General features: G+C 45.2%; 1 protein-coding gene across 1 annotated transcript in view; it reads left to right on the top strand.

Annotated features, from left to right (window-relative positions):
* ZNF318 (zinc finger protein 318) overlaps positions 1-10,631 on the top strand; it is a 33,009-nt gene extending 22,378 nt beyond the window's left edge. The window contains exons 6-10 of the mRNA XM_065401044.1: positions 933-1,219; positions 3,602-3,805; positions 4,276-4,375; positions 5,527-5,645; positions 6,083-10,631. Of these exons, the coding sequence (XP_065257116.1) occupies positions 933-1,219; positions 3,602-3,805; positions 4,276-4,375; positions 5,527-5,645; positions 6,083-9,625 (4,253 nt within the window). The 3' untranslated portion in view covers positions 9,626-10,631. The remainder of the gene's footprint in view (positions 1-932; positions 1,220-3,601; positions 3,806-4,275; positions 4,376-5,526; positions 5,646-6,082) is intronic.
* Positions 10,632-23,510: the final 12,879 nt, after the last annotated feature.

The following is a 23,510-nucleotide window of genomic DNA, read 5'->3' as shown; positions in this document are numbered from 1 at the left end:
TGGAATCTCTTTGTACTAACCCAAAGTGTGTAGGCCAGGACTTGTGCCCAACTTTCTAAAATGTGCCATTGAGCAACTTGACAAATTAAATTTACTTCACTTTGTACATTGCAGTGTGTTAATGTAGCAGAAATGGGGGCCTGTCAATTTGCCTTTGACTTACTTGTTTTTAGTAAATCTAATCTGGAGAGAGAGGATAAATTCCTCTTTGGGGAGGCAAGATAGTTGAGGTAATATCTTTTATTGGACCGGTTTTTGCTGGTGGAAGGTACAAGTTTTTTGCTACACAGAGCTCTTCTTCAGGTCTGGGGAAGGAAATCCAAGTGTCTGAGCTAAATACAATTACAATCTATGCTAACCTGTATTTAGTGCAGACACTCTGATTTCCTTCCCCAGACCTGAAGAAGAGTTCTGTGTAGCTTGAAAGTTAGTACCTTCCACCAACAGAAGTTGGTCCAGTAAAAGATACTACCTTGCTATCTTATCTCTCCCATATCCTGGAACCAACATGGATACAACAACAGTGCAAGCAATCTTTTAACAGAGTCAAACATATTTTTGAGTAATTTCAAACTTTTGTTTAACCAACAAAAGATTGAATTATTCCTTCACCCCAGGAAAAAGAGTCCTTCAGGATAGAGTTTGAGATCCATTTGTGGAGCAATGCAAGGAAAGCCAAGGACTGCTTGTTTGGTCACACAGTAAGAGGGAAATTTAAGTTTCTCTCTTGGGGTGTGAGCTGTCTCCATTGTGCCTATTTCCCAAGAGCACAGCTTCATCCTTCTTTCCTTTCTTGTCAAAAACTCTAACGTAGATATTTCCTAGGTATTTTATACATTTAACAGTTAATTATCTGACTGGAATAATTGTACGTGTTTTAACATGATTTTCCTCTTGCGCTTCCTACTCCGCTACCTCCTCGTTTGGCTCAGGGGAGATGCTGCGGAAGAAAAGGCGGGAGAAGGATGGGCACAAAGACCCTTTATTAGCAGAGGTGAACCGGCTACAAGAAAACATTATGAAGGAGATTTCTGAGCTGCACAAGGAGTCTGATGCAGCAGAGAAGAAGCAATCTGAGCTTGACAAGGTAGCCCAGATCCTGGGGATAAACATTTTTGAAAAACCCCGGAAACCATCCATGGAAACTAAAGAATCCGCCGAAAAAAACAGCAAGTCAGAGAATGCAAAAGGTCTGGAGAAAACACCCTTCTCCAATAAGGTAAAATCTTAGACTTGGGTGATAAATGATTTACTCTCTTTGAGAAGAGGGCTCTGGGGAGGCGTCTGTTCCCAGCCACTCCCTAGGAGATCAGGGCAAGACTTATTAAGCTAACATTTGTATATGACATTATCGGTGCACACATACATACATGCCTGTTCACTTTCGGGGAATGCCATCACTCTTCATATGGGCTCTCTACATTTAAAGGGGTAACAGTAATCCCAGAAAAGATTACTTACATTCCAGAGGACAGTCCTAAAACTTTTATGTAGGTCACATGTACAACAGCCTCTGAAGGGAGATGGAGGTGTATGAGCCTACTTTCTGAATGGGTAACTTATATATTTGGAGGGGAGATAGTATTCACCATAAATTTTTTTTGTTTTGTTTTTTGTTTTGTAGGTGTGACCATATTATGTATTTTGCAAAGGGGTTGGTGGGGGTGCGGCAGTTCAGGCTATGGAGCATTCCACTCTTATTACTTTGTCTTATGTTGTTTGTACTCTGTATACTCATAGTCAACTGATTTCCTTTTAATGGTTGCCCATGTTAACTTGGAAAATTCTACACCCGCACCAGGAACATGGTATATTCTTAAAGGCACACGGAATACTGGGGTTAATCTCTTAGATTCACCTAGGCGTTCCGATTGGTAACTTTTTAATAAAAAGAAAAAGAGGAAAAATTGGTTGTGGCCTTTTCTAATCTGACATGAAGATTCTGAACATTTTTCTTGGCCTTGGGCAGGGCTGAAAAAAACTCTCCATGGCATGAGTGTATCTGTCTCTGTGGCAATACTTTACAATCCATCTGTCTGCTGAGACTGGATAGTCAGTGTGTGGTGGCACAAACCCTCTTCAAATATGGAAGGTGAAAACATAAAACGAGTGGTAAAGAAGTGAAGCACCAATTTTGCAGTATTGCCTGTTAAACAATAAGGCTGTTCTCCTGCATTAGCTTTTTTCCTTTACGGTTTCTGTTGGTATTGAAGAGAGATCCTGTGATCTGCATGCTGCTCACTTTCTGCTAAAGCAAAGAAGCATAAAAGGAGGTGAGAAGTGATGGCCATCTATCATTGGGTCAATATGATCATTCCAAAGGGATGTGACTTATTGGGGTCTGTCCCTGCTATACACTAAATGCCTTATAGGACCACAAATATGAGAATGTATATAAAATGAACAGCATAAGCAATCCCACTTCTTAGATATCATGGATACACTTTCTTGCTCTTTTGACAGATCATGTGTTGCCCTCTACATTCTCTGGATGAGAGAATGCTATGTTCACTCTGTTCCTGAGCAGTCAGTAGTTACGGAAGTAGCCACTGGGTGTGTAGATCTCTTCCGGCTCCATTATCAAAGAGAACTTCAAGTAGGGATCACTAATGAGAAGATATGGAGTAGTCATATAGTTGGATTTGTTTGGCACTGGGAACTGAATAACTTGGAGATGGTGCAACAGATCCATGCCTTGTGCCAGCTCAATTACCGTAAAATGTTAATTTTTGAGGCAGTTGCACAGATTAGAAATGGTCATATGAAGCTGTTTGACCCAAATTCTGTATTTACCAAATGGCAATATCTACAGGTCTTTGTCCAAGGCTGACTCAATCTTATGTCCCTCTTGGGTATTGTTTGATTTTTTTCACTCTCAGATTTTCACCTATATCTCAGATTCCTGATTTAAGATACTCATTTTGTTTACTTTTAAAAATGGTGGGGTTCTTCTGCTGTATGACTTAGGCCTTTACAGGTCAGTGTCCATCAGCATAGACTTCAAGTGCGTAAAAAGTGCTAGCATCTGTTCCAGGCTGTATCTAAGCACAAAACACACGTTGTACCACATAAACTTGGGTAAAAAAGGCTTCTTTCTGGCTCCTTGAAAACCATGAGCCTGTTGGAAAATACAAGGCACTTGTTTAGCTTTGCAGGGTGTTATTCTTTGCCTGTTAAATAGTTTTGAGTTAACTGATTCAAGTTATTTTTACAATAACCACAGTATGGCAGTAGGGAGTTTTTTAGATACTCCTGGCAATGTTTAGCTGGCACTCTAACTGGCACCACTCGGGTACATACACTTACCCCATGAAGTGGGAGGATGCTTGCCCTGGGGGTATTTGCTCATTTGGTTCCTTGATTACATACCTACTATCTAGCCATTACATCTGGGAATCTTATTGGAAGCTCTTCATTGACCACACAGCGTCTGAGTCTGCAGTGCCAGCTCACTGAAACGGTGGACTTAGCCTGAGCGTTGACTAGCAGGTGATATATATTTTTTGTGTGTGTATGGTCTCTGCTGGAGGCAGGTTTTGAGTTCCAACACACCATGTGTCCTTCTGTGTCTTAAAGAAACGTTTCCTTGTGTTCCATTTAGGAGTCAAAAACAACAAATGAAAAGTCCAGAGGTAAAAGTCCCAAGCCTACAGAATCCTCTTCTCAGTCGTCCAAGCATCCTTTCCAGTTGGCCAATATTTATGAATATTATGACGCAGGGAACCACTGGTGCAAAGACTGCAATACCATCTGCGGGACCATGTTTGACTTTTTTACACATATGCACAATAAGAAACACAGACAGGTATGTGTCAAGCCTTCTTCATTAAGTAGATTTCATGTTATAAGGAATTCATGCTGAAGTATCAGTCACAAAATTACCCTTTGCAAGAGAGCCTGAAGTAATATTGAACTCAAGAGCAATTGCCTAATGTAATTTGCTTAATGTAAAGCTTCAGCAGTTTGTGTAACTTTTTTATTAGCGTAAATGGGGCTTTTGTATCTAGTTCAGTAGGGCACCAGTTTTTAAATTTTGCATTTCAAACACCACCTACTTGATCTGATTTATCTGTTACCTTTTCACAGGTTATTTTCTTTATAACAAATGACAAAGAGGGAAGGGAAAAGGGAATAGAACATAGTTCTTGTACATATTTGTATTCTGATTTTGGTTCTCACTGTATTAAAGTGATGTAAAAAGAAAAAACAAAAAAGGTGTATTTGACTTGTTAGTGTGATGAATGAGTTTGTATGCCTCTGTCACTATGCAAATAGACCCTGGATCCTTACAACAGACCTTGGGCTTCGAAGACTCAGAGTGAGACCAAACAAGACTTCGTAAAACGCATCGATAAGATAACGGTTCCCGCCAAAGGTAACATTACTTCCTTTTCTCCTACATATGATCTTGATCTGCCCTCCAGCAGGTTCCAGCTGCTCTGGGAGAGGAAGTCCAAAGGTTTTGATTGTGGTTCTAGATTGTGTGTAAAACCTTGCTATGTATGGGAGGAGTATGGTAACCATTCCAAGTTAGGTGGGAATGTTTCATTCCCTGATTATTCAAGTTTAGAAGAGCATGGAGTGAGATTGTAGGGAAACATAAGCTGTTTTTAACATTTGACTTTTGTGGTGGTTGCTTCTTCAAAGCGTTAGGTGGTTTGTTTCCTTCTCTCCAGATGTTCTGAGATGATCTGTTGCTGAAGCATTGGGAGTAAGAAAAAGGTTGCAAAATTCAGTGTTTTGGAGGACTTTAGGTATTTCAGCTGCTCTGAAGCCTGTAACTTTCCTTTATATATTTGCTTTGGTCCTGGGAAGTGCCCCTGAGAGGCCTCTGATATCAACTTGTTGGGTTCGAGTGACAGAGACCAGAGGAAAGGATTTATGGTGAATTGGGAAGGTATAATGTTTGGATAAAAAAATCCTATTGCACACAAGTGATGTACATAACAGTCCTGCTAGGAATTGATTTACTATCTTGTATATAATCTTCTCAATCTGGTGTTTTGGATAATGGCACTGGAGGAAGGCTCTGCTATATGTTAGGTTACAGTAGGCACGTTTCCTTTGGGCACAAAGATGTAATGAATTAAGCTTTATAGAGAAAGTTGCCTTTTTTCCCTGGCGTGCATTGTGGATTTTGAGTGCTTTCCTTTAGAAGGCTTTGCAGTTTTCGGTGGTGATTAGTATTTGAATGGACTTCGTGTTGGAGATGAGAAAGCAGATAAAAAGCACAAGCACTAGCAGCTTAATATTTTAAGAAATGGTAGTGGATGAGGGAAAGAATTGAAAATAATTCTCCCAGCCATGGTGCTGAAGATAGGATGTGTTAAATCTAAGGAGTATTCCTGGTAGTGCAAGTTCCCATACTGGAAGTGTAAAGAATAGTTTGTCCAATTCCAAGAGCATGAATAGGAACGTTGCTGGAGGTTCTACATCACTGGTACCTGTCATGGATTTTTTTTCGGCTTTTATTAAGGTTAGGCATTTTCTTCTGTTTTATGTGTCTATTTTCTTTTGCCTTTTCAGGCTCTGAGTTTCTGATTCCCATCACTGGATATTATTGCCAGCTCTGTCATGAATTTTTCGGAGATCAAATCTCAGGAGAGCAACATGTGAAAAGTCATCCTCACAATGAGAAATACAAGGTTGGTACCTGGTGTACCAGCAGTGAGCCATTCCTTGGTTAGCCTCTGATTCTCTCTTTTCCTTCCCTTTGAAATAATACTTGCCTCATGGTTGAGTAGTGTGACCTTTTACTACTTAACAGATTAAACACAGTAAGAACAAGAAATAGAATTTACCAGTTTATATATAGAGGCTCGTTCATCTGTGTGGTATTGAAGTCAGGCTTTAATCCCAGTGCTGACTTTCAAACATTTCAGTAGAATATAGGATGTAATTTTAATGTTTTCTTAGCATTGAGTTGCAGAATTCTGGGTGTGAAACCCTTATTTCCTGTTTCTTGGTAGGAAGAAGATCTCTATTCTCCTAATAATGTTGAACTGGCAAGTCAGAACCGTTCTAGAGCAAAGTTTTATTTCTTTAGTAACAGCTGCTGAGATTGTGCCATTTCTTTTCACAGAAACATGTGGATGAGAATCCACTCTATGAAGAGAGGAGAAACCTGGACCGTCAGGCTGGGTTGGCTGTGGTCCTGGAAACAGAGCGCAGGCGACAGAATGAGATGAAACGGAAACTGGGAGAAAAGCAAAAAGAGGAGAAAGATGAGAAGAAGGCAAAAGTGGCAAAAAAAGAAGAAACAAAGAGCACTCCAGAGCTGGGAGAAGGGGTTAGTGAAACTGGTAGTACTCAGGCCAAAATGGATACTGCTGGGCGGAAACTTGGTATTAAGCTTAAATTGAAGAAGGAAGAGAAGAAGGAAGAAAAGAAGGAAGAGAAGAAGGAGGACTCAAAAAAGGAAGAGAAGGAAGAAAAAAAGGAAGAGAAGAAGGAGGACTCAAAAAAGGAATCGCCAACTCAATCTTCCTTTGGAAAGTTCAGCTGGAAAAAGAATGAGAGAGAGGATAAAAATCAAGGAGCAGTTGCAGCTCCCCCAAAGGAGGAGAGTGTTGAAGGAAGTAAAGATAAGGAGGAGGGCAAGTCTCAATCTGGGAAACCCCATGCCAAGCCCATTGAAATTAAACTCTCTGGGAAGACCGTTATACCACACACTAGCCCCTGGACGCCAGTCGCTTCCACTTCAACACAAGCAAAAATTCGACCCAATCTGCCAGTCCCTACCATGATTTTCAGGAAGTCTGCAACTGCAACAGTAAGCAAGCCAGCACCTTTGAACACTTTTTTATCTATAAAATCCTCTGGTGCCACTACCAAACCACTACCTGTGGTGAAAGAATCCAATGCAGATGTTCTGCTGCCTCCAGATATAATCTCAAAAGCGTTTGGGGGAGAGGAGGTAATTTTGAAAGGGGCACAGGAGGATATGAAAGTGCCAGAGAAGAATGAATCATCTGAGAAGCCACCTCCCCCTCCATCCTCAATTCCACCCCAAGCTAAACAGACAGCAGTCATCCCAGCAGATGAAGTGGCACCAGGGGTATCTGAGAGTGACCAGGAAATGCTGGCAATGCTAGTGCGCCCCCCTCCACCACCACCTTCTACTGTTTTTAGTGAACAGGCTAAAAAAATAGAGAAACGGAACTCTTGTCTGGCCACTGCAAATGCTAAAGACCTCTATGATATCTTCTACAGTAGTGGTGGAAAGAATTCATCTGATAGCAAACTTGCAAGTTCCCCAGTTCCAAATGGAGAAAACTTTAACATAGCAAAAACAGAGAGAAGCACAGATATGCCAGCAAACTCTAAACCAAGTAACAGTCCATCTTCCATGAAAGAAACTTTCCAGAATATAGCTGCTTACTCAGAGATTAGTCAGGTCCACTCAGATGAGGGGGCCTCAGAACCTGAGAAAGTAGAAGTCCAGGAGACTTCAACACCCTATACAGAAAAGAGCACTGAAATCCCAAACAGGGTTCGGGGGGAGGTGAGCTATGAATCCCAAAATGTTATTGGATCAGACTTTCAAGCCAAATCCAAAGAGGAGGAAATCACACAGTCTAAAGATCAAGCAGCAATTGCTTCAGTTCCTTGGGAGACTGAGGTAGAAATGGAAACTATTGATCAGGCAGAAATTAGTAAGAAAACACCAGACCCTCAGATGCCAGAAGTGTCAGTCACACAATTGTCAGAAATTAAAACTGTCACTCCTGTCCAGAAATCTATAGAAATGAGAGAGATGGGTAGAACAAGTGGAGAACAAGAGGCCTGCCAGGAATCCCAAGATCCACAAATAATTGAGGTCCACGGGAAAACCAGAAAGGAGAAGAGACCCAGTACTGTGGATACCAAAGCAGATGTATCTAATACTTCTAAAAAAGATATAGAGATGGAAGACTCAGAGTTAACAGGAGCTCAGTTTGAACTTAGACACCCACGGAACCAGTTACCTGAAAGACACAATAAAATCCACAAGGTGGGAGATCCCAGTTTAACAGAGAAAAAATTAAGTGATGACAGCTGTAAAACTAATACAGAAATTGACAGCCCAGAGTTGCCATATGTTCAGAGTGAATTGGTTCCTGAACGACTAGACACATCAAGTAAAGTCAGCGAGGAAAAAGTTTCAGTAGCGATAGTGATAGAACATGATGCATCCTTACGAGGTGTAAAACTGGAAAATGTAGACTTGGAAAGGTCTCAGTCAGCAGTCATTGATGAAGCCCTCCAGACTTCAGAGATCCAAAATAGGGTTTCAGAATTGACAGCAAAATGCCCAAGTGAATTGGACTCCTCCCAAACTAGTAATAAAAACGAACAGGTCATCTTGGTTAGTTCTCAGTCACAAAGTAGTCAGGAACTACCATATACTCAAACGGTAGATAATCCAGAAATAAACAATGCTTCTAATGAAGTCAACGTCTCTGTCACGTGTCTCACCAATGTAGAAATGAAAAATAGCATATTAGTGGTACAAGAAGAGCTCAGGCATGAACATTCAAGCTGTGTGACGTTAGACAGCCACCACCAGGAGCAGGGTGTCACAGAGCTAGTCAGCGCCTGCACTGCAAACACTCTTGAACCCAATTCCAGCTTAGAATTAATGTATGATGATGAAAATAATACATTGAGAGGCCCTGAATCAGATATAAAGTTAGGGAATTTTACTGCAGAGAAAGTTGCATTAGAAATAGGAGGTGTTGACTTTTCTAGTGCTCAGTCTGATATAGTTCAAGAGCCACTAGATGCTCTACCAGCAGACTTCAGTATGGGTCGTCTTGAAGGAGGGACCCTTACCCACACAGAAATAAACCAAGAGGTCTTAAGTACCTCAGCAGCTAATGACTTTGACCTTAACACCACTTACTCAGAATTTAGCTTTGAACAATCAGAAACTCTCACGCTAAATTTTAATATGGAAAATGAGAAAGATTCCTTAAAGCCAGAAGATGTGAAACCTAGTGACACTCCCATCCTGAAAGCAGAGTTGGAGTTAGAAAGCATTGATTTCAGTTTGGGGGACATTGAAGTGGAACGTGAACATCTTGGTATCCTAACAGCAGGAATTCTAAATGAGGATACTGAAGATCTCCCCAAATTAGAAACCATTGCATCCATCGGGCTGGAGCCCAGCAAAACCAGTGAACTGAGCATTGAGCAGCCAGTGGATGAACCAGAGATTATTGATTTTGTTGCATTAACTTCTGGTGATCAAGAAGACAAATTTTGCACCCTGATCTCTGAATCAGCTGTCCCACACCTTGAGTCACGCTTATCAAATAGTGACACTACAGAAGTGGGCATGCCAGTTCTAGAAATACAGGGCATTCCTCCAATCTCTGAGATCCTTCTGCAAGTGGAGGAGAGCAAAGATAGCACAGCAGATATTTCTGAAATGCCATCATTGAGCTGTGATGGAGACAGTGTGGAAAACCAGGCTGCTGGATGCATTGAAACTGTCCTCCCAGAGCTCAAGGAAACACCTGCAAAGGAGGACAATGGATTGTGCATTGTTCAGAGCAAGACAAAAACTGCTGACAGTAGTTTGGAAACTAACAAGCTAGCTTCAGTAACTGCTGAAAGCTCAGCAGAGAGCCCAGTGGGTTGAAATGGACCCAGCCAGACTCAATATTTGAGGAGCCAGTGCTGGGATTTTGTTATGTATATTCTTTGTTTCAGTTTAATATGGGAGTATTTTGCATCCTACAGTAGATACTGACTAAAGCTTACACTTGTTTTACCAAAAACCAGACACACACTTTATTCTGTACATACTGGATTGTGTAAAGTGTTTTTCTTGTGAAATTTCACCAATTTCTTTTCTGTACTCTGCCATTAAAATGGAATCTCATAATGTGTGATTTGGTTGTTTTTGTTTATTTTTTGTCTTTTATTCTTTACCATTTTTGGATGGTTTCCAGTTCACACGTTTCCATCAGTAACATTCCATGACTAGCCTGTGAGACAAGCTCAAGAAAACCCATTCAGAACTTAAGGAAACGGACACTCTTGCAGAAGAATTGAAACTAAAAGTTTATTTCAAATGTAATGCATGATTTTGATTGCTTCCATTGTTTGAAATGCAGAAAGTGTGAATAGAGTTGACTTTGTTTCATGTCCTGTGGTTTGTAATTACTGTTGTATTACACCTGTACTTAAATGGTCTCATACTGTATTGTATAAACACATGTGGATACCACCTCACTAAGCAAGGGAGAAAATCTGTCAACTCACTTTTGAAGAAGAAGACTAATCGGTAAGGCTCTGTGGCCTGACACCTGGACCAGACATTTTGAGGTCACTTACATGATTTGAAATGGCCTTTCTTTCATTGTATTGTGATCCAGTAACTATTTGTGTTAAATCATTTAGCAGCTGCCCTGCTCTGAAGAACCAGAAGATCTGAACCCTGGTCTCAGGAATTGGACTCGCTCGGTGTGTCACAGCCGCATACATGCCCACCCTGAATGGTCCCTGAGCCATTAAGCCTGTAGTGTGATGGTTTTCATTTGTACAGTTTGTCAAAGATTAAAGCGTTAAAATGTTTGCTTGCATAAATCTAACATTTTTTATTTGTTAAATCATTTAAAATAAACTTATGGTGATCAAAAATATATTTTTCTAAATTTTCATTATTTAATTTCAAATAAGTATTTCATTTTAACCAGCTTTGAAATTCTGCACAGGTGATGAGAGAGACAGATATGACAGCAGTAGAGAAGTAAGTGCTTCGAGTGATTGCTCATGTGTATTCCACAATAGGTGTGCGTGCTTGCCATATGCACCGGTGCTGGAAATTTTCCCCCTAGCAGTACCTGTAGGGGAGTGCCCTAGCAACCCATGGAGTGGCGCCTCCATGGCGCAGTATAAGGGGCGCTGTGCGCTCCCCCCACCCTCAGTTCCTTCTTGCCATCAGTGAAGGTGCTTTGGAACTGCTCTGCTCCAGCTTTGCTGTAGCTCGTCCCAAAAACTTTTTGTTTGTTCAGTGTATGGTACCTGTAGTTAGGTTAGTTTAGTTTAGCTAGAGCGCCCGGGCTTTTAAGTTGTGCGACACTTGTAGGCGACCTATACCAGTGAGTGATCTTCACGTGGACTGTTTATGCTGTTTGGGGGAAACCCATCTCAGCGATCGCTGCAAGATTTGCAAGTCGTTTAAGCCTCGGACCAAGAGAGAACGGGACATCAGGCTCCAGGCTATTCTGATGGAGTCGGCGCTGACCCCGGCTCCAGCGCGCTGCTCCGAGTCGGCACTAGGCACCGCGGTGTCGGTGCCTTTGACTAGTCGGCACCGCTCCCCGTCCACGGGGCATGCCAAGAAGGGTAGGAAGAGGCCGCCTTTGCCGCGGCACTGGAGTAAACCCAGGACAGAGGCTAGACCCATGTTGGGCAGTCCTCGATCCCCACCGGCCTCTAGGCCTCTGACTCAAGTCAAGCGGAGTAGCCCGGCCAATTCGGAGCAGGCCTCCCTGGATGTCCGGATGCCCTCCACACTGGAGGCCCTGCAGACGGCCTGGGATGTTACGTCGGCCCCGCGCTCTAAAGGCAAGCTGCTGCTGGGATCTCCGCAGTTGCTTGGTACTGGTCTCGGTCGAGGGAACATTCACGACGCTGTTCGCCACCCAGCATCCGTTCAGGGCAAAGTCCATGTGGATCGCCCTCGACACCCGCCAGGCTGTCTGGTTGGGTTCCGTCTGACTGAGACTCTTGGCTCCGCTCCGCCTCGAGGAACAAACACCAATGGGACCGAGGCAGATGACACCAAAGGTCCTCGTCTCAGAGGGGCTACGCAGCTGGTCACAGCATGAATGTCAACGTCGTTCCCGTTCATCATCCTGCTCCAGGACCTCACCACGGCACCGCCTCTGCAGCCCCAGGCGTCGATCACCGGCATCTTGCCATCATGGGTCCGCCTGCTGGAGCTGATCGCGGAACAGCTGTTACCGATGGTGCCGGTCCTCCATATTGGGATTGTGGTCCCATGGTTGGCATCGCTCCCGGCGCTGCTGCTCCTCACGGTCCAGGGACAGTGGCAGGTCGTATGTCAGCCCAACCTCCCTTCGTAGTCGTCCATCGATGGGCCAGGCCGAACAGCCAGCTCCGCCAGTGCCACAGTAGGTGCAGTGACACCGTGGCCCCCGACGCAGCCCCCGGTGGGGGCTCGCTTGGTGGCTGGAGCCTCAGAAGGACCATCGGCCTCCCTCTCCAGACCTCCAAGGGAAGGAGTCGGTGGGACGTACATCCTCCCACCATGCCCAGAGACCAACCAGGTGGTGGACCCTCTGGTGCCGGTGGACACACAAAGTACCGCTCCGGCCTCCTCACCCTCCCTGGATGAGGCGATTACGGCCTCTCCTCCCTCCGTCGCTCAGGAGGACTTTAGGGTCCACTGAAGAGCTCTTAAAAAGGGTGGCATCAAGCCTCCACCTCCAAACAGAGGAGATGGAGGAGCCCTCGGACTCCCTGTTTAATGTACTGTCCTCCTTGGCACCAGTCAGGGTGGCCTTGCTTCTCCACGAAGGGGTGGCAAAAATTTCAAATGCCCTGTGGAAACCCTGGCCTCATTGGCCCCCATCTCTAAGAGAGCGGAACACAAGTATTTTGTACCCGCCAAGGGGCATGAATACTTATACACCCACCTTGCTCCTAACTCCCTGGTGGTAAAATTGGTCAACCACAGGGAATGGCAGGGCCAACCAGCCCCTACCCTGAAAAATAAAGATTCAAGGAGGCTGGACTCATTTGGAAGAAAAATTTATTCATTCTTGAGCTTCCAGTTATGGGTGGTGAACCACCAGGCTCTCCTGGGCCAATATGAGTTCAATCTGTGGGGCTCCCTGCTCAACTTCGACTACTCCCTCCAGGAGCACGACAGGAAGGAGTTCAAAGCGCTGGTGGAGGAGGGCACACCGGCTGCCAGGGCAACCCTGCAGGCAGCTTCGGATGTAGCGGACACACCGCACGGTCCATGGCCTCCACGGTGTCCATGAGAAGGGCGTCATGGCGTCTCTGGGCTGTCCAGCGAGGCCCAGACCTTTCTGCAGGACCTTCCGTTTGACTACAAAGCTCTGTTTGCAGAACAAACGGTTACAAAGCTGCATGGCCTGAAAGACTCCCGCACAACTCTCCAGACTCTGGGTCTCTATGTTCCGGCTCCGGCTAAACCTAAGTTCAAGCTGCAGCAGACTCCCGCTCAGGCCACCCAGTCAAAATACAAGACTGCTTATAAGAAGTCGCGGGACTATAAGAGGTGCCCACAAAGGCAGTCTCGGCCTGCCCCCCAGCCTGGGTCCTCCAAGGGCAAGCAAGCGGGGAAAAGGCGGTTTTGACAGGATGCCCGGGGGTGCCCTGACAGTTCTCATCAGGGATCCACCCTCAATAAAGCTTCCCTTCTCCAATCAGTTGTGTGCTTTCCTCCCGGAGTGGTCGTGGCTGACCTCAGACCGATGGGTCCTCAACACCATCTCCCAGGCCTACACTCTCCAGTTTACTTCCTCCCCGCCCAACCACCTCCCGCCCCCGTCCCTCCTGGGGGACCCCTCCCATGAGGCTCTGCTCGAGCAGGAGGTGGGGCGGCTCCTGGGCCTAGGAGTGGTGGAAGCGGTACCGGGGGAGTTCAAAGGCAAGGGGTACTACTCCACTATTTCCTTATCCCGAAAGCCAAAGTAGGACTCAGGCCCATCTTGGACCTGCAAGGCCTGAACCAGTACATGGTGAAGCTCGAGTTCCACATGGCCTCCCTGTATCTGCAGGACACCTACTTCCACATTCATATATTCGAGGGGCACAGAAGCTTCCTCTGTTTCACGGTGGGGCAGGAACACTACCAATTTATGGTCCTCGCGTTTGGCCTGTCCACTATCCCCAGGGTATTCATGAAGTGTATGTTGGTGGTGGTGGCCTACCTGAGGTGCTGGGGGGTCCAGATCTTCCCCTATCTGGATGACTGGTTGGTCAAGGGCAGCTACTGGTCGCAGGTGTGGGATCACGTGGCACTCCTTCTGTCCACGTGCACCTCTTTGGGCCTGTTGGTAAACAACACTAAGTCCATGTTAGAGTTTATCGGTGCAGTCCTGGATGTCTCGTCGGCCAGAGCCTCCCTCCCACCGGACAGGTTTGAGACCCTGAAGGGGCTCATCAACACGGGTCACAAGGTTTCCGGTGACAACAGCCAGAGCGTACCTCCAGTTCTTGGGTCACATGTTGGCGTGCACGTATGTGGTCCGTCACGCCAGACTCAGGATGAGGCCCCTCCTGCTCTGGTTGGCCTCGGAGTTCTCCTAGGCCAGGGACAGGATGGACAAAGTCCTCACGGTGCCCGAGCCACTGATCACCTCCCTACGGTGGTGGTCCTCCCTGAGAAACATGCTCCAAGGGGTCCCGTTCAGGGGCAGGGCTCCCTTGCTGGAACTGGTATCTGACGCGTCAGACCTGGGATGGGGGGCCCATGTGGGGAACGTTCAGACCCAAGGTCTGTGGTCAGCTCAGGATCTGACCCTCCACATAAACGTCAAGAAGCTCAGGGCGGTACGGCTGGCGTGCATGGCCTTCCGCTCGCACCTGGAGGGCTGGGTGGTCAGGGTCCTCACGGAGAACACGGCCTCAATGTTCTACATCAACAGGCAAGGTGGGACCCAATTCTCTGCCCTCTGCCGCAAAGCCCTCAAGCTATGGAATTTTTGTATAGCCCATGACATCTGCCTATAGGCCTTCCATCGGCCGGGCGCCCGGAATGCGCAGGTGGATCTCTTGAGCAGGGACTTCTCCTTTCAGCACGAGTGGTCTCTCCACCCAGAGGTGGTGCACAGACTTTTCCAAGTGTGGTGAACTCCCCAGGTGGACCTGTTCGTGACTCAGCAGAACCATCGCTGTCCCCGGTTCTGCTCTGGGGGGGGAGGGCGCTGGGATGGGGCACTATCTCCTATGCCTTCCTCCTGTCCTGGTCAAGCCAGTTTCTCTATGCCTTTCCCCCATTCCCGCTGATCAGCAAGGTCCTGGAAAAGATAAAGACGGACAAGGCCCAGGTCCTTCTGATTGCCCCAGCCTGGCCAAGGCAGCATTGGTATGGGACCCTCAGGGGCCTGGCGGTCGCCCCACGTGGCCATTGCTGTCACGCACAGACCTGCTCTCCCAGGACCAGGGCCGCCACCTCCACCCCAACCTAGCAGCACTCCACCTCACAGCGTGGCTACTCAATGGTTAGGTAGGGAGGAAAGGACATGCTCGGAAGGGGTCCAGCACTTTCTCCTAGAAAGCAGGCGGCCCTCCACGCGCCGAGTCTACTTGGCAAAGTGGTCTCGGTTTTCCAGATGGGCGGACGAGCGCGGTGTTTCCCCAGTGGCTGCCCCAATCCAGTTTATTTTGGACTACGTCCTTCACCTTAGAGCCCAGGGCCTGGCGCCATTGTCTGTCAAAGTACACCTGGCGGCCATATCAGCCTTCCATCCACCATTGCAGGGCCACACAGTATTCTCCCATGCTATGACTGGCCAATTCCTTAAGGGGTTGGATCGTCTCTTCCCGTATGTTAGGTCCCCAGTCCCGCAGTGGCACCTAAACCTGGTGTTGGCCTGTCTCACGGGGCCTCCGTTTGAGCCACTAGCCATGTGCTTCTGATCACACTCGTGGAAGGTGGCCTTCCTGGTTGCGATTACGTTGGCTGGGTGGGTCTCGGAACTCAGCCCTGACCTCCGAGCCCCCGTACACAGTGTTTCATAAAGATAAGGTCCAGCTCCACCCACACCCTTCGTTCCTCCCAAAGGTGGTGTCTGCCTTTCACATGGGTCAGGACATTTTTCTGCCGGTCCTCTGCCCCAAGTGCCATGTGTCCAGTGAGGCGCGACGCCTCTACACACTGGATATACAACGGGCTGTGACTTTTTACCTGGAATGGACTAAGCCGTTCAGAAAGTCCTTGCAACTGTTCATTGCCTTGGCCAAGTGCATGAAAGGTCAGCCGATCTTCACTCAGCGGCTCTCCAACTGGATCACGTCGTGCAGCTGTACCTGTTATGACCTGACGGGAATCCCTCCGCCACCAATTGTGAAGGTGCACTCGACTAGGGCGCAGACTTCGTCAGCTGCCTTTTTGGTCCATGTCCCCATTCAGGACATTTGTAGGGCTGCCACGTGGTCTTCAGTTCACAGGTTCACCTCCCAGACCAGGGAGGACGCCGGGTTGGACAGGGCCATTCTCCGTCCCAAGAATTTGTGAACTCCTTCCCACCTCCAACAGATAGCTTGGAATCACCTATTGTGGAATACACATGAGCAATCACTCGAAGAAAAGACACTTATCTTTTCCGTAACTGGTGTTCTTCGAGATGTGTTGCTCATGTCTGTTCCACATCCTGCCCTCCTTCCCCTCTGTCGGAGTTGTCTGGCAAGAAGGAACTGAGGGTGAGGGGAGTGCCCAGCGCCTCTTATACCACACCATAGAGGCGCCACTCCAGGGGTCGCTAGGGCACTTCCCTACGGTACTCCTAGGGGAAAAACTTCCAGCACCGGTGCATGTGGCGAGCACGCACACCTGTTGTGGAATAGATATGAGCAACACATCTCGAAGAACACCAATTACGGAAAAGGTAACTGTCTTATCTCCACCACTTAGCCTGACCAGTAAATGCCTGATCTAATTCCCATTGAAATCAGCAGAAAGACTCCAGTTGACTTCAGTGGGAAATTGATCAAGTTCTGAATTATGCAAGGTTAGCAGAAAGGAGCAGCGACTTACCATTTCATATTTCTTGTTTTACTCCACACCAACCTGTAACTCTTTATTCTTAAAGGTGGACTTACAAAGGAAAATATGAACCGGTGCCCATTTTGCTTTAAAAAAAAATGCATGTAAAAGCATGATTTTTTTCCAGAAATTTTTGCTTTATCTTTTATGAGAGAAATTTAGGTCCCAGCTAGGCAGAAAAACTGGAGAGCTAGTGTAAATGGTGACATCACAAGAAACAGCAAGATAGTGAAAATTAAGCTGTTAGGGGAAAGGATTTTTAGTCAGACTTCCTAAAACTATTTTTTATTGGCACTTAAGCATTTACTATTTTGAATACAGGAAGCCTTTGTTAGTCATCACCCTCTCCTCAATTAAAATGTTATATCTGTTGTAATTGCTCACTTCCCAAAATGCCTCCCAACACAAAACCAAAGAAGACAATATTATGCATTCCTGCTATTATTAAAACACAAGCTGGGGCAGAGGGAGAGAGACTGTTCAAGTCGTTTTCATACATCACAGAGGAGGTACCCTTTCAGAGTTGTGTTTGAGTTGTGTGCTCTTGTCTTGGGATTCAGTCTCCCTTCTGTATTAGCTTCTGATCCTCCAATGATACATGCTCTGAATTTAACTGATTGTAATTGTCAGTAGATGTTATTTTTCCTCCTTTCTTTGTACCAGTTTCTTCAGAGAAGTATCCTATTCCCTGGTATCTTTTTTTGAAATCTCCAGTGGGAAGGAGAAATCCATTTTCTTGCCAGCTTGGTATGGAGTTCAGAGTTTGTCTGCGGGGGAGGGGGAGGATTAGCTTCAGAATATTAATGGTGACTTTGAACATAATGAGGGTGACGTTTACTCTCCACTTTTCTGGGGGCTTAGCCTTCACCCTTCTGGGTCAAAAACACTGCATTGGAGTTCAGTGGCACTTTTTGGTTACTGCCCTAGTCCAGAGGTTTTTGAAGTCTCTCATCATATGGATCACTAAAGTATGAGAATTTAATGAACAGTTTCCCACTCCATACATCCCCATTCTGCACCACAATATCCCTGTTGCAAGTAGTGTACTTGTAGTTTGGCATTTACTAATTCACCATTTTTTTGAGAAGAAGTAATTTGAATCCTGTCTTCCTTTTTCTTTTCATTTCCTCTCTCCCCAGCTGCTTCTACAAGCATCAGTGTTCTGTAGTGAGGAGCCTGTTTGCCTGTAGGAGACACTATAAATGAGCAGCTAGCACAAGCTGAAAGCAAGAACCCTTTATAAACCATAATTTGAGAACTGCTGCCACAATATTTTTCTCCAGAAGTTGAAACCTGATTTAAACTACATGTGAAATGATTTTTTTTCTTACTGTACTCCCTAGCAAATATTCATCCCAGAGCGTGGCACAACTGACTGTCTTTGTTCAGTGTGCTTGGATTGAAATAGGGTGTTAGGATTGAGGTGTACTGACAGAGACATTGGGATAAGTAGCAGTGGGAGAGCAGGAGGTGTTCAAGAGTAGGATGAGGATATGTTGGCGGATATGTGGGGGGCGGCAGGGAGTTTGTATGGGTCCCTTCACTTTTGTGAAATGGCATAAGTTTTTGTTTTTTATTTTTGCTGTGGCTTACAGATAAATACATTTTATGGGTTATCTACTGTACTGGTCCCCTCTGCTTGTAGGGCTCTGATTGCATCCGTAGTCACATCATCTAGGAGAAAATTACAAAGGTCAGTATGTATGCTTCGTGACATAAACTGGTCCACTGAGGTCAGGAAGGAATCCCACACCCCATCTACTATAGTATGTCATAGTTTGGTGTGTTATGTGGGGATTACACCTTCCTTGGAAGCGTCACACATTGGCCACTTGGAAACAGGATACACAACTAGACAACTGGTCTATTCTAATATAACAATTCTTTATAAGAGCTAGATGTTATTGTTGTGTTCTTAGGTACAAAATGACCCCCTACAGCTCCTGTCGCTGCTGATCCCCATTCCAGATCCCCGGAAGGACACAAGGGACTATATCCTGTCTCAGGTTTGTAAAGAGACCCGAGGGTTAGCATTCCAGATTAAATAGCATAAGGGACAAATCCAGAGTTTCTTATTTTCCCTAGTGACACTTATCCCAGTGGTCAACCAGTTGCCTGTTTACTGACGTTAGCACAATCCATGATTGTGTCTAGATCAATTTGTTCGGCTGTTTTCATTCTGCCCTGAGCCCACCTGCCTTTTTCCAGATGGCATCAAGAGAACTATGCCAGACGGTTTTGATGTGGCTGGGAAGAAAAGTAAAGGGCGCCACAGGGTTGTGACTGGTGTAGACTTAAGTACTCAGCACACGGGTCTGGGATGACAACCCAGTGTGCATTTCTCTGGCTTTTCCCCTTTCCCCTTCCTGGCTTTTGGTTAATTTCCACAGGAGTGATACAAATGTTATCTGGAGCTGTTTGATTGCTGGAATCCTATGAGAAGGTGGGTATAGAATTGCATGCTTTATACAGTTCCTTTTCTTATTTTCCCTTTCTCTCGGATGAGAATGCACATTGGGGCACAAGGTCTCAGGCTGACTTAAAGCATTGCTGTAAAAACGGAGCCTATTAATCAGCACTGAGGCTTTTACCCCCAAGTCTTCAGATGTGCTGTCCATGACCTACTTGTGTGTATGTTTGTTCTTTTGATGGCACCCTAGAATGGTGTGTATATGTGGACACTGCTCTTTCTGCTATTAAGTAATATATTAAACAGTTAATGTGAAATGACTCTGGACCTTGTGTGCTGTTTATTAAATCCTATTTTCAGTGAAGGATTTTAAAAAACTTTTATTTCATGCAGGTTATTTTATAGGAATATTAAAAACGGTGTCTGTTTTAGGGGCTGGAGGATGCAAAAGCTGCCTCATTCCTATTGCCTCCCAGCACCTTTGCTTGTGTGCTGAACAGAATTTGACAATGGTGTGTCTGTATTCCGTGGAAGGACTGGTGGTGGCAGGGAGCAGGGCATTTTAAATTCTTACCTTTCCGCACTTCTTGGGTATTTTCCATGCTGCATGAAACTGACAACTACTCTTAAATTCCTTTGTAAGTTGCTTCTTTTATGTGCTCAAAGCACTTGCAGGAGGTTATTTCACCTGCTTCTGAGGGGGATGTTGCTGCTTTCCACCAAGAAAAATGTCTTGTAATGAAAGCATCTTAATCTGTGGCTGGCAAGCACATAAAAGAACAGAAACAAACCCAAGGAGAGGACTTTTTTATTAAGTAGATTTATCATAGGTGTTAATTATCCCAGAAAATATTGCCTAGGAGCTTGCCTTATATCATGTGTCTATATAATGCAAGTTGGGCTAGTCCTGCTGCAAGAAGAAATAGCTGATCTCACTTGCCTTTGCTGCATGGGAGAAATGATTCTCATGGTGGAAAACAAATGTCCTCTGAAGTAACACCTGGGCACCAGTCATACTCACTCCTCTTTGCCACTCTATATAGTCTACATATTGAATTGCCAAGGTTGTGCCTGCTTCTGCTCCACAGATGGTGAATTTCCCTGACTTCTTTGTTAATTTGTCACTTCAGAAGTTGAGGACTGGCTAAATGTGACCACAGAAGCACTGAAGTCCTTTCTATCTGGTTAATATTGGAGTAATCCAGTGATGGGCTCAAACAGCAACAGCTGCTCGCCCATCTGAAGCAAGTGGATTCTGCTGTCTTTGCTGCATGTGTCATGTGCTTGTAGATCATGTGGTGAAGACCCAATATATCCTTTTTCATCAGTGATGTCCAATATCTGGCCTGCCTGATGTTGTTGTGGACCCCCAGACAATTTAGGTTGTGCAGAATGTCAGTTTTCATGTATTTAAAAAGAACAGTAAGTTTCTAGCCTTCATTGTTGCAAAAATAAGCGTCCTAATGTGAATGGAGCATAGACCAATGCAGAGATTTATTCCTGAATCTGCAGGCAGTCTGAGACAATAGCAGTGAGATGTAAACTGTCCTATCTCATTAATCATAGCAGGTGCTGGCTGTAAAACCTACTGATGATAATTTAAGCAATATTTACTTGCTGATCACTTTACCAGATGGAATGAGATAGGAGTGATGCCCTAAAGGTGGGAATTGAGAGCTGCTGCAGTGAAGGTAAGTGCATAAGGAAGAACAGAAGAGACAAGGCTAGTGATGGAAGAGAAACATGAGGCAGAAATAGTAGTAGTCCTGAAGTTAAGTGATGCTGAAATTGGTAAAAAGGTATAATACTGATAATGAAAAATATAATTGCTAACTAAAGGCCATATTTTACCCTGGATCTTTGTGTAAACTTCCCACTGACAGCAGTGGGAGTTCTGATGTGGGGTGTAGTATACAATCTCATGGCATTTCTCTTTTTGTAATGGGATAACTTTGGTATGCCACATCAAATTAATTCCAAAACTTCAGGGAATGTTCTAGGTATCAACAGGCACAACCCTTTTGATTTTGGTGCAAATCAGAACACAGGAGAAGCCTCATTCACAGAAAAAGCGGATCCCCAAGAAAAGAAATATCTCTGCTGCACCTTCTGCTGCCTAGCTGTGTTAAAGGCAGCAGCTTAACTTGTTACATAGGGAGATTGTCTATAGGCTGGCGTCCAAGAGAAATGAGAGCCTTACAAGGAGAGTTTGTGGAGGAGATGGAGTGGGGGAAGCAGGAGGGATGGGGCAGTGGTGATGAGGGAAGCAGCAGGGACTGGAGGGAGAAGTGGAGGTGCAAGCTGACAATCTGAGTTTATGCTACTACCAGATGGAATAGTGTTGTAGGGCAAAACTGGATCGATGCTTTAAGACAGAGTGGAATAGAGAAGGACTTGAAGAGCCAATCCCATATGAGACCAAGACTAGAAGTAGTAGTAAGAACCACTACATCATGTCCCCTTGTGTTATTTATTTTGCTATTCCTTGTGACCACAGTTGGGGTGTTAAAATGTGCGGCAGTGTAGGAGCATTTCACAGCTGGCACTTGTGACACCAGGGAGGCTGTTTGGGATTGTGAGATAAGCACAGTAGCTGGATGTTTGTTAAAATGATCAGTAGTGAAACAGTTAATGTTGACATTTAAGTTGTTGTTTTAAAGTGACAGCTGTGGATGACATAATTGATAACAGCTGGGGCAGTTCACACATCTCAGAATGGTTGTTTCAGACTACCTGCAAACTCAGTCAGATATCCCTCTCTTGGTTACACTTGCTTTATAGTTTCAATGTTTTCTTTGCAACCAAAAGGGGCTAGAACCATTTCAAAACTAATGCTTAGATTCCAGATAGTGATTCTGATGCAATGGGTAGATGCATACAGTAGCCTTGGAATCATGATGTATGTAGGACCCTGTATTTAAGTACTGTTAATAGAGACAAAAGAAATGTAAAAAAGGATGTCAAGAAATCACTGTTGAAAGGAGTCATGGAAGAAGTGAGTAGGGGATTTGGAGGAAGGTGGAAGAGAACATGAAATAGCAAACTTCTGAGCAGAGGGGACAGCAGTTGCTCAAATATTAGAAGGGAGGCAGTGACAGAAAAGTTGAGCTCAGTTCTGGAGACTGAATTTGAGAAAGAGACAGAGGAAGAGATGTGAAACTGGCAGGGGAAGGCTGGGGCCAAACAGAATACTGGGGAATCCTCTACATAGACGAGGGAGCTGAAACCATAGCAGTTAGTCACCTAAGAAAAATATGGTAATACTTAGCACTCACGGTAGTACTTCAAACTTTTTACACAGGTGGGTGTTGCTAACCCCATAATGCAGCTGTGGAAACTGAAGCCCCAAGAAGCAATGGCCCATTGCCAAAAGTCTCTGTCATTGACAGAGCTGTGACTAGAATTCAGTCTTGGGGAAGAAAATACAGGAACAAGGACAGAACCTGTATTGAGCAGTGACAACAGCTGCAGGACATAGCACCATGGTGAACTGCCACAGGAGACAGTGAGGTAGTAGTCAGCTCGGTAGGATGAAAAATCAGAGTACAAAGGACTAGGAAGGGAAGAGTGAGAAGTGATCTAAGGGAACAGATTGAGCAAGAACTGAGAAATACCCCTTCACTTTAACCAAAAGAAGCTCATTAGTGATCCTGAGGAAAAGTCAGTCAATCTTAAAGCTGGAGCACTGGATCAAAGGAAGGGGGAAAGATTTGTGGTTGCAAGCATAACCGATTAGATGGACACTAGCTCCAACACTGACATTTCCCTAGAAATAATCCACCAGCGTTTTGGTGATCTGTGTGAAATGAACTGCAGGTCTCTGTCCAGTTACCAGTACATTGGAGACAGGAATAGTGTATACAGTTTATTAACAGTCCCAACTCCCCTGCAAACTGACAATCTGAGTGTATGCTACTACCAGAAGGAATAGTGTTGTAGGGTAATGGATGTTACTTAAGAGGGTAAGAGCTGTAGGACAAAAACCAAATTGTAGTTGTAAACCACCAGGCAGATGCTGTAGAAATAACCTTGGCTAATCCCATACCAATGCTATAGGCTCAAAGGACAGATTAGAAATAGTATCTGTGCTGCCGCATCCTTGTGCTCATAGACTGAAACAGCATGCTACTACCACCCAGTCATCGAAACAATTGAACAGCAGTAACCAAAGAAATCTCAAAGCAGACACCCAAATTAGTATTTGGACTATAGGGGTCAGCTCAGTTCTTGGAGATGTTTTTCTGGCACCAATTAGACCAATAGAGAGATTTTCTAACAGTTCACTAACCTTGGATCCTTTACAGAAGCCAAACCTTCCTTCTCCAGGCCAAACAGATACGTGAA

The sequence above is a fragment of the Emys orbicularis genome, chromosome 3, assembly GCF_028017835.1.
Source record: "Emys orbicularis isolate rEmyOrb1 chromosome 3, rEmyOrb1.hap1, whole genome shotgun sequence".
Classification (NCBI taxonomy): Eukaryota; Metazoa; Chordata; order Testudines; family Emydidae; genus Emys; species Emys orbicularis.
This window is presented reverse-complemented; position numbering and strand designations above follow the sequence as displayed.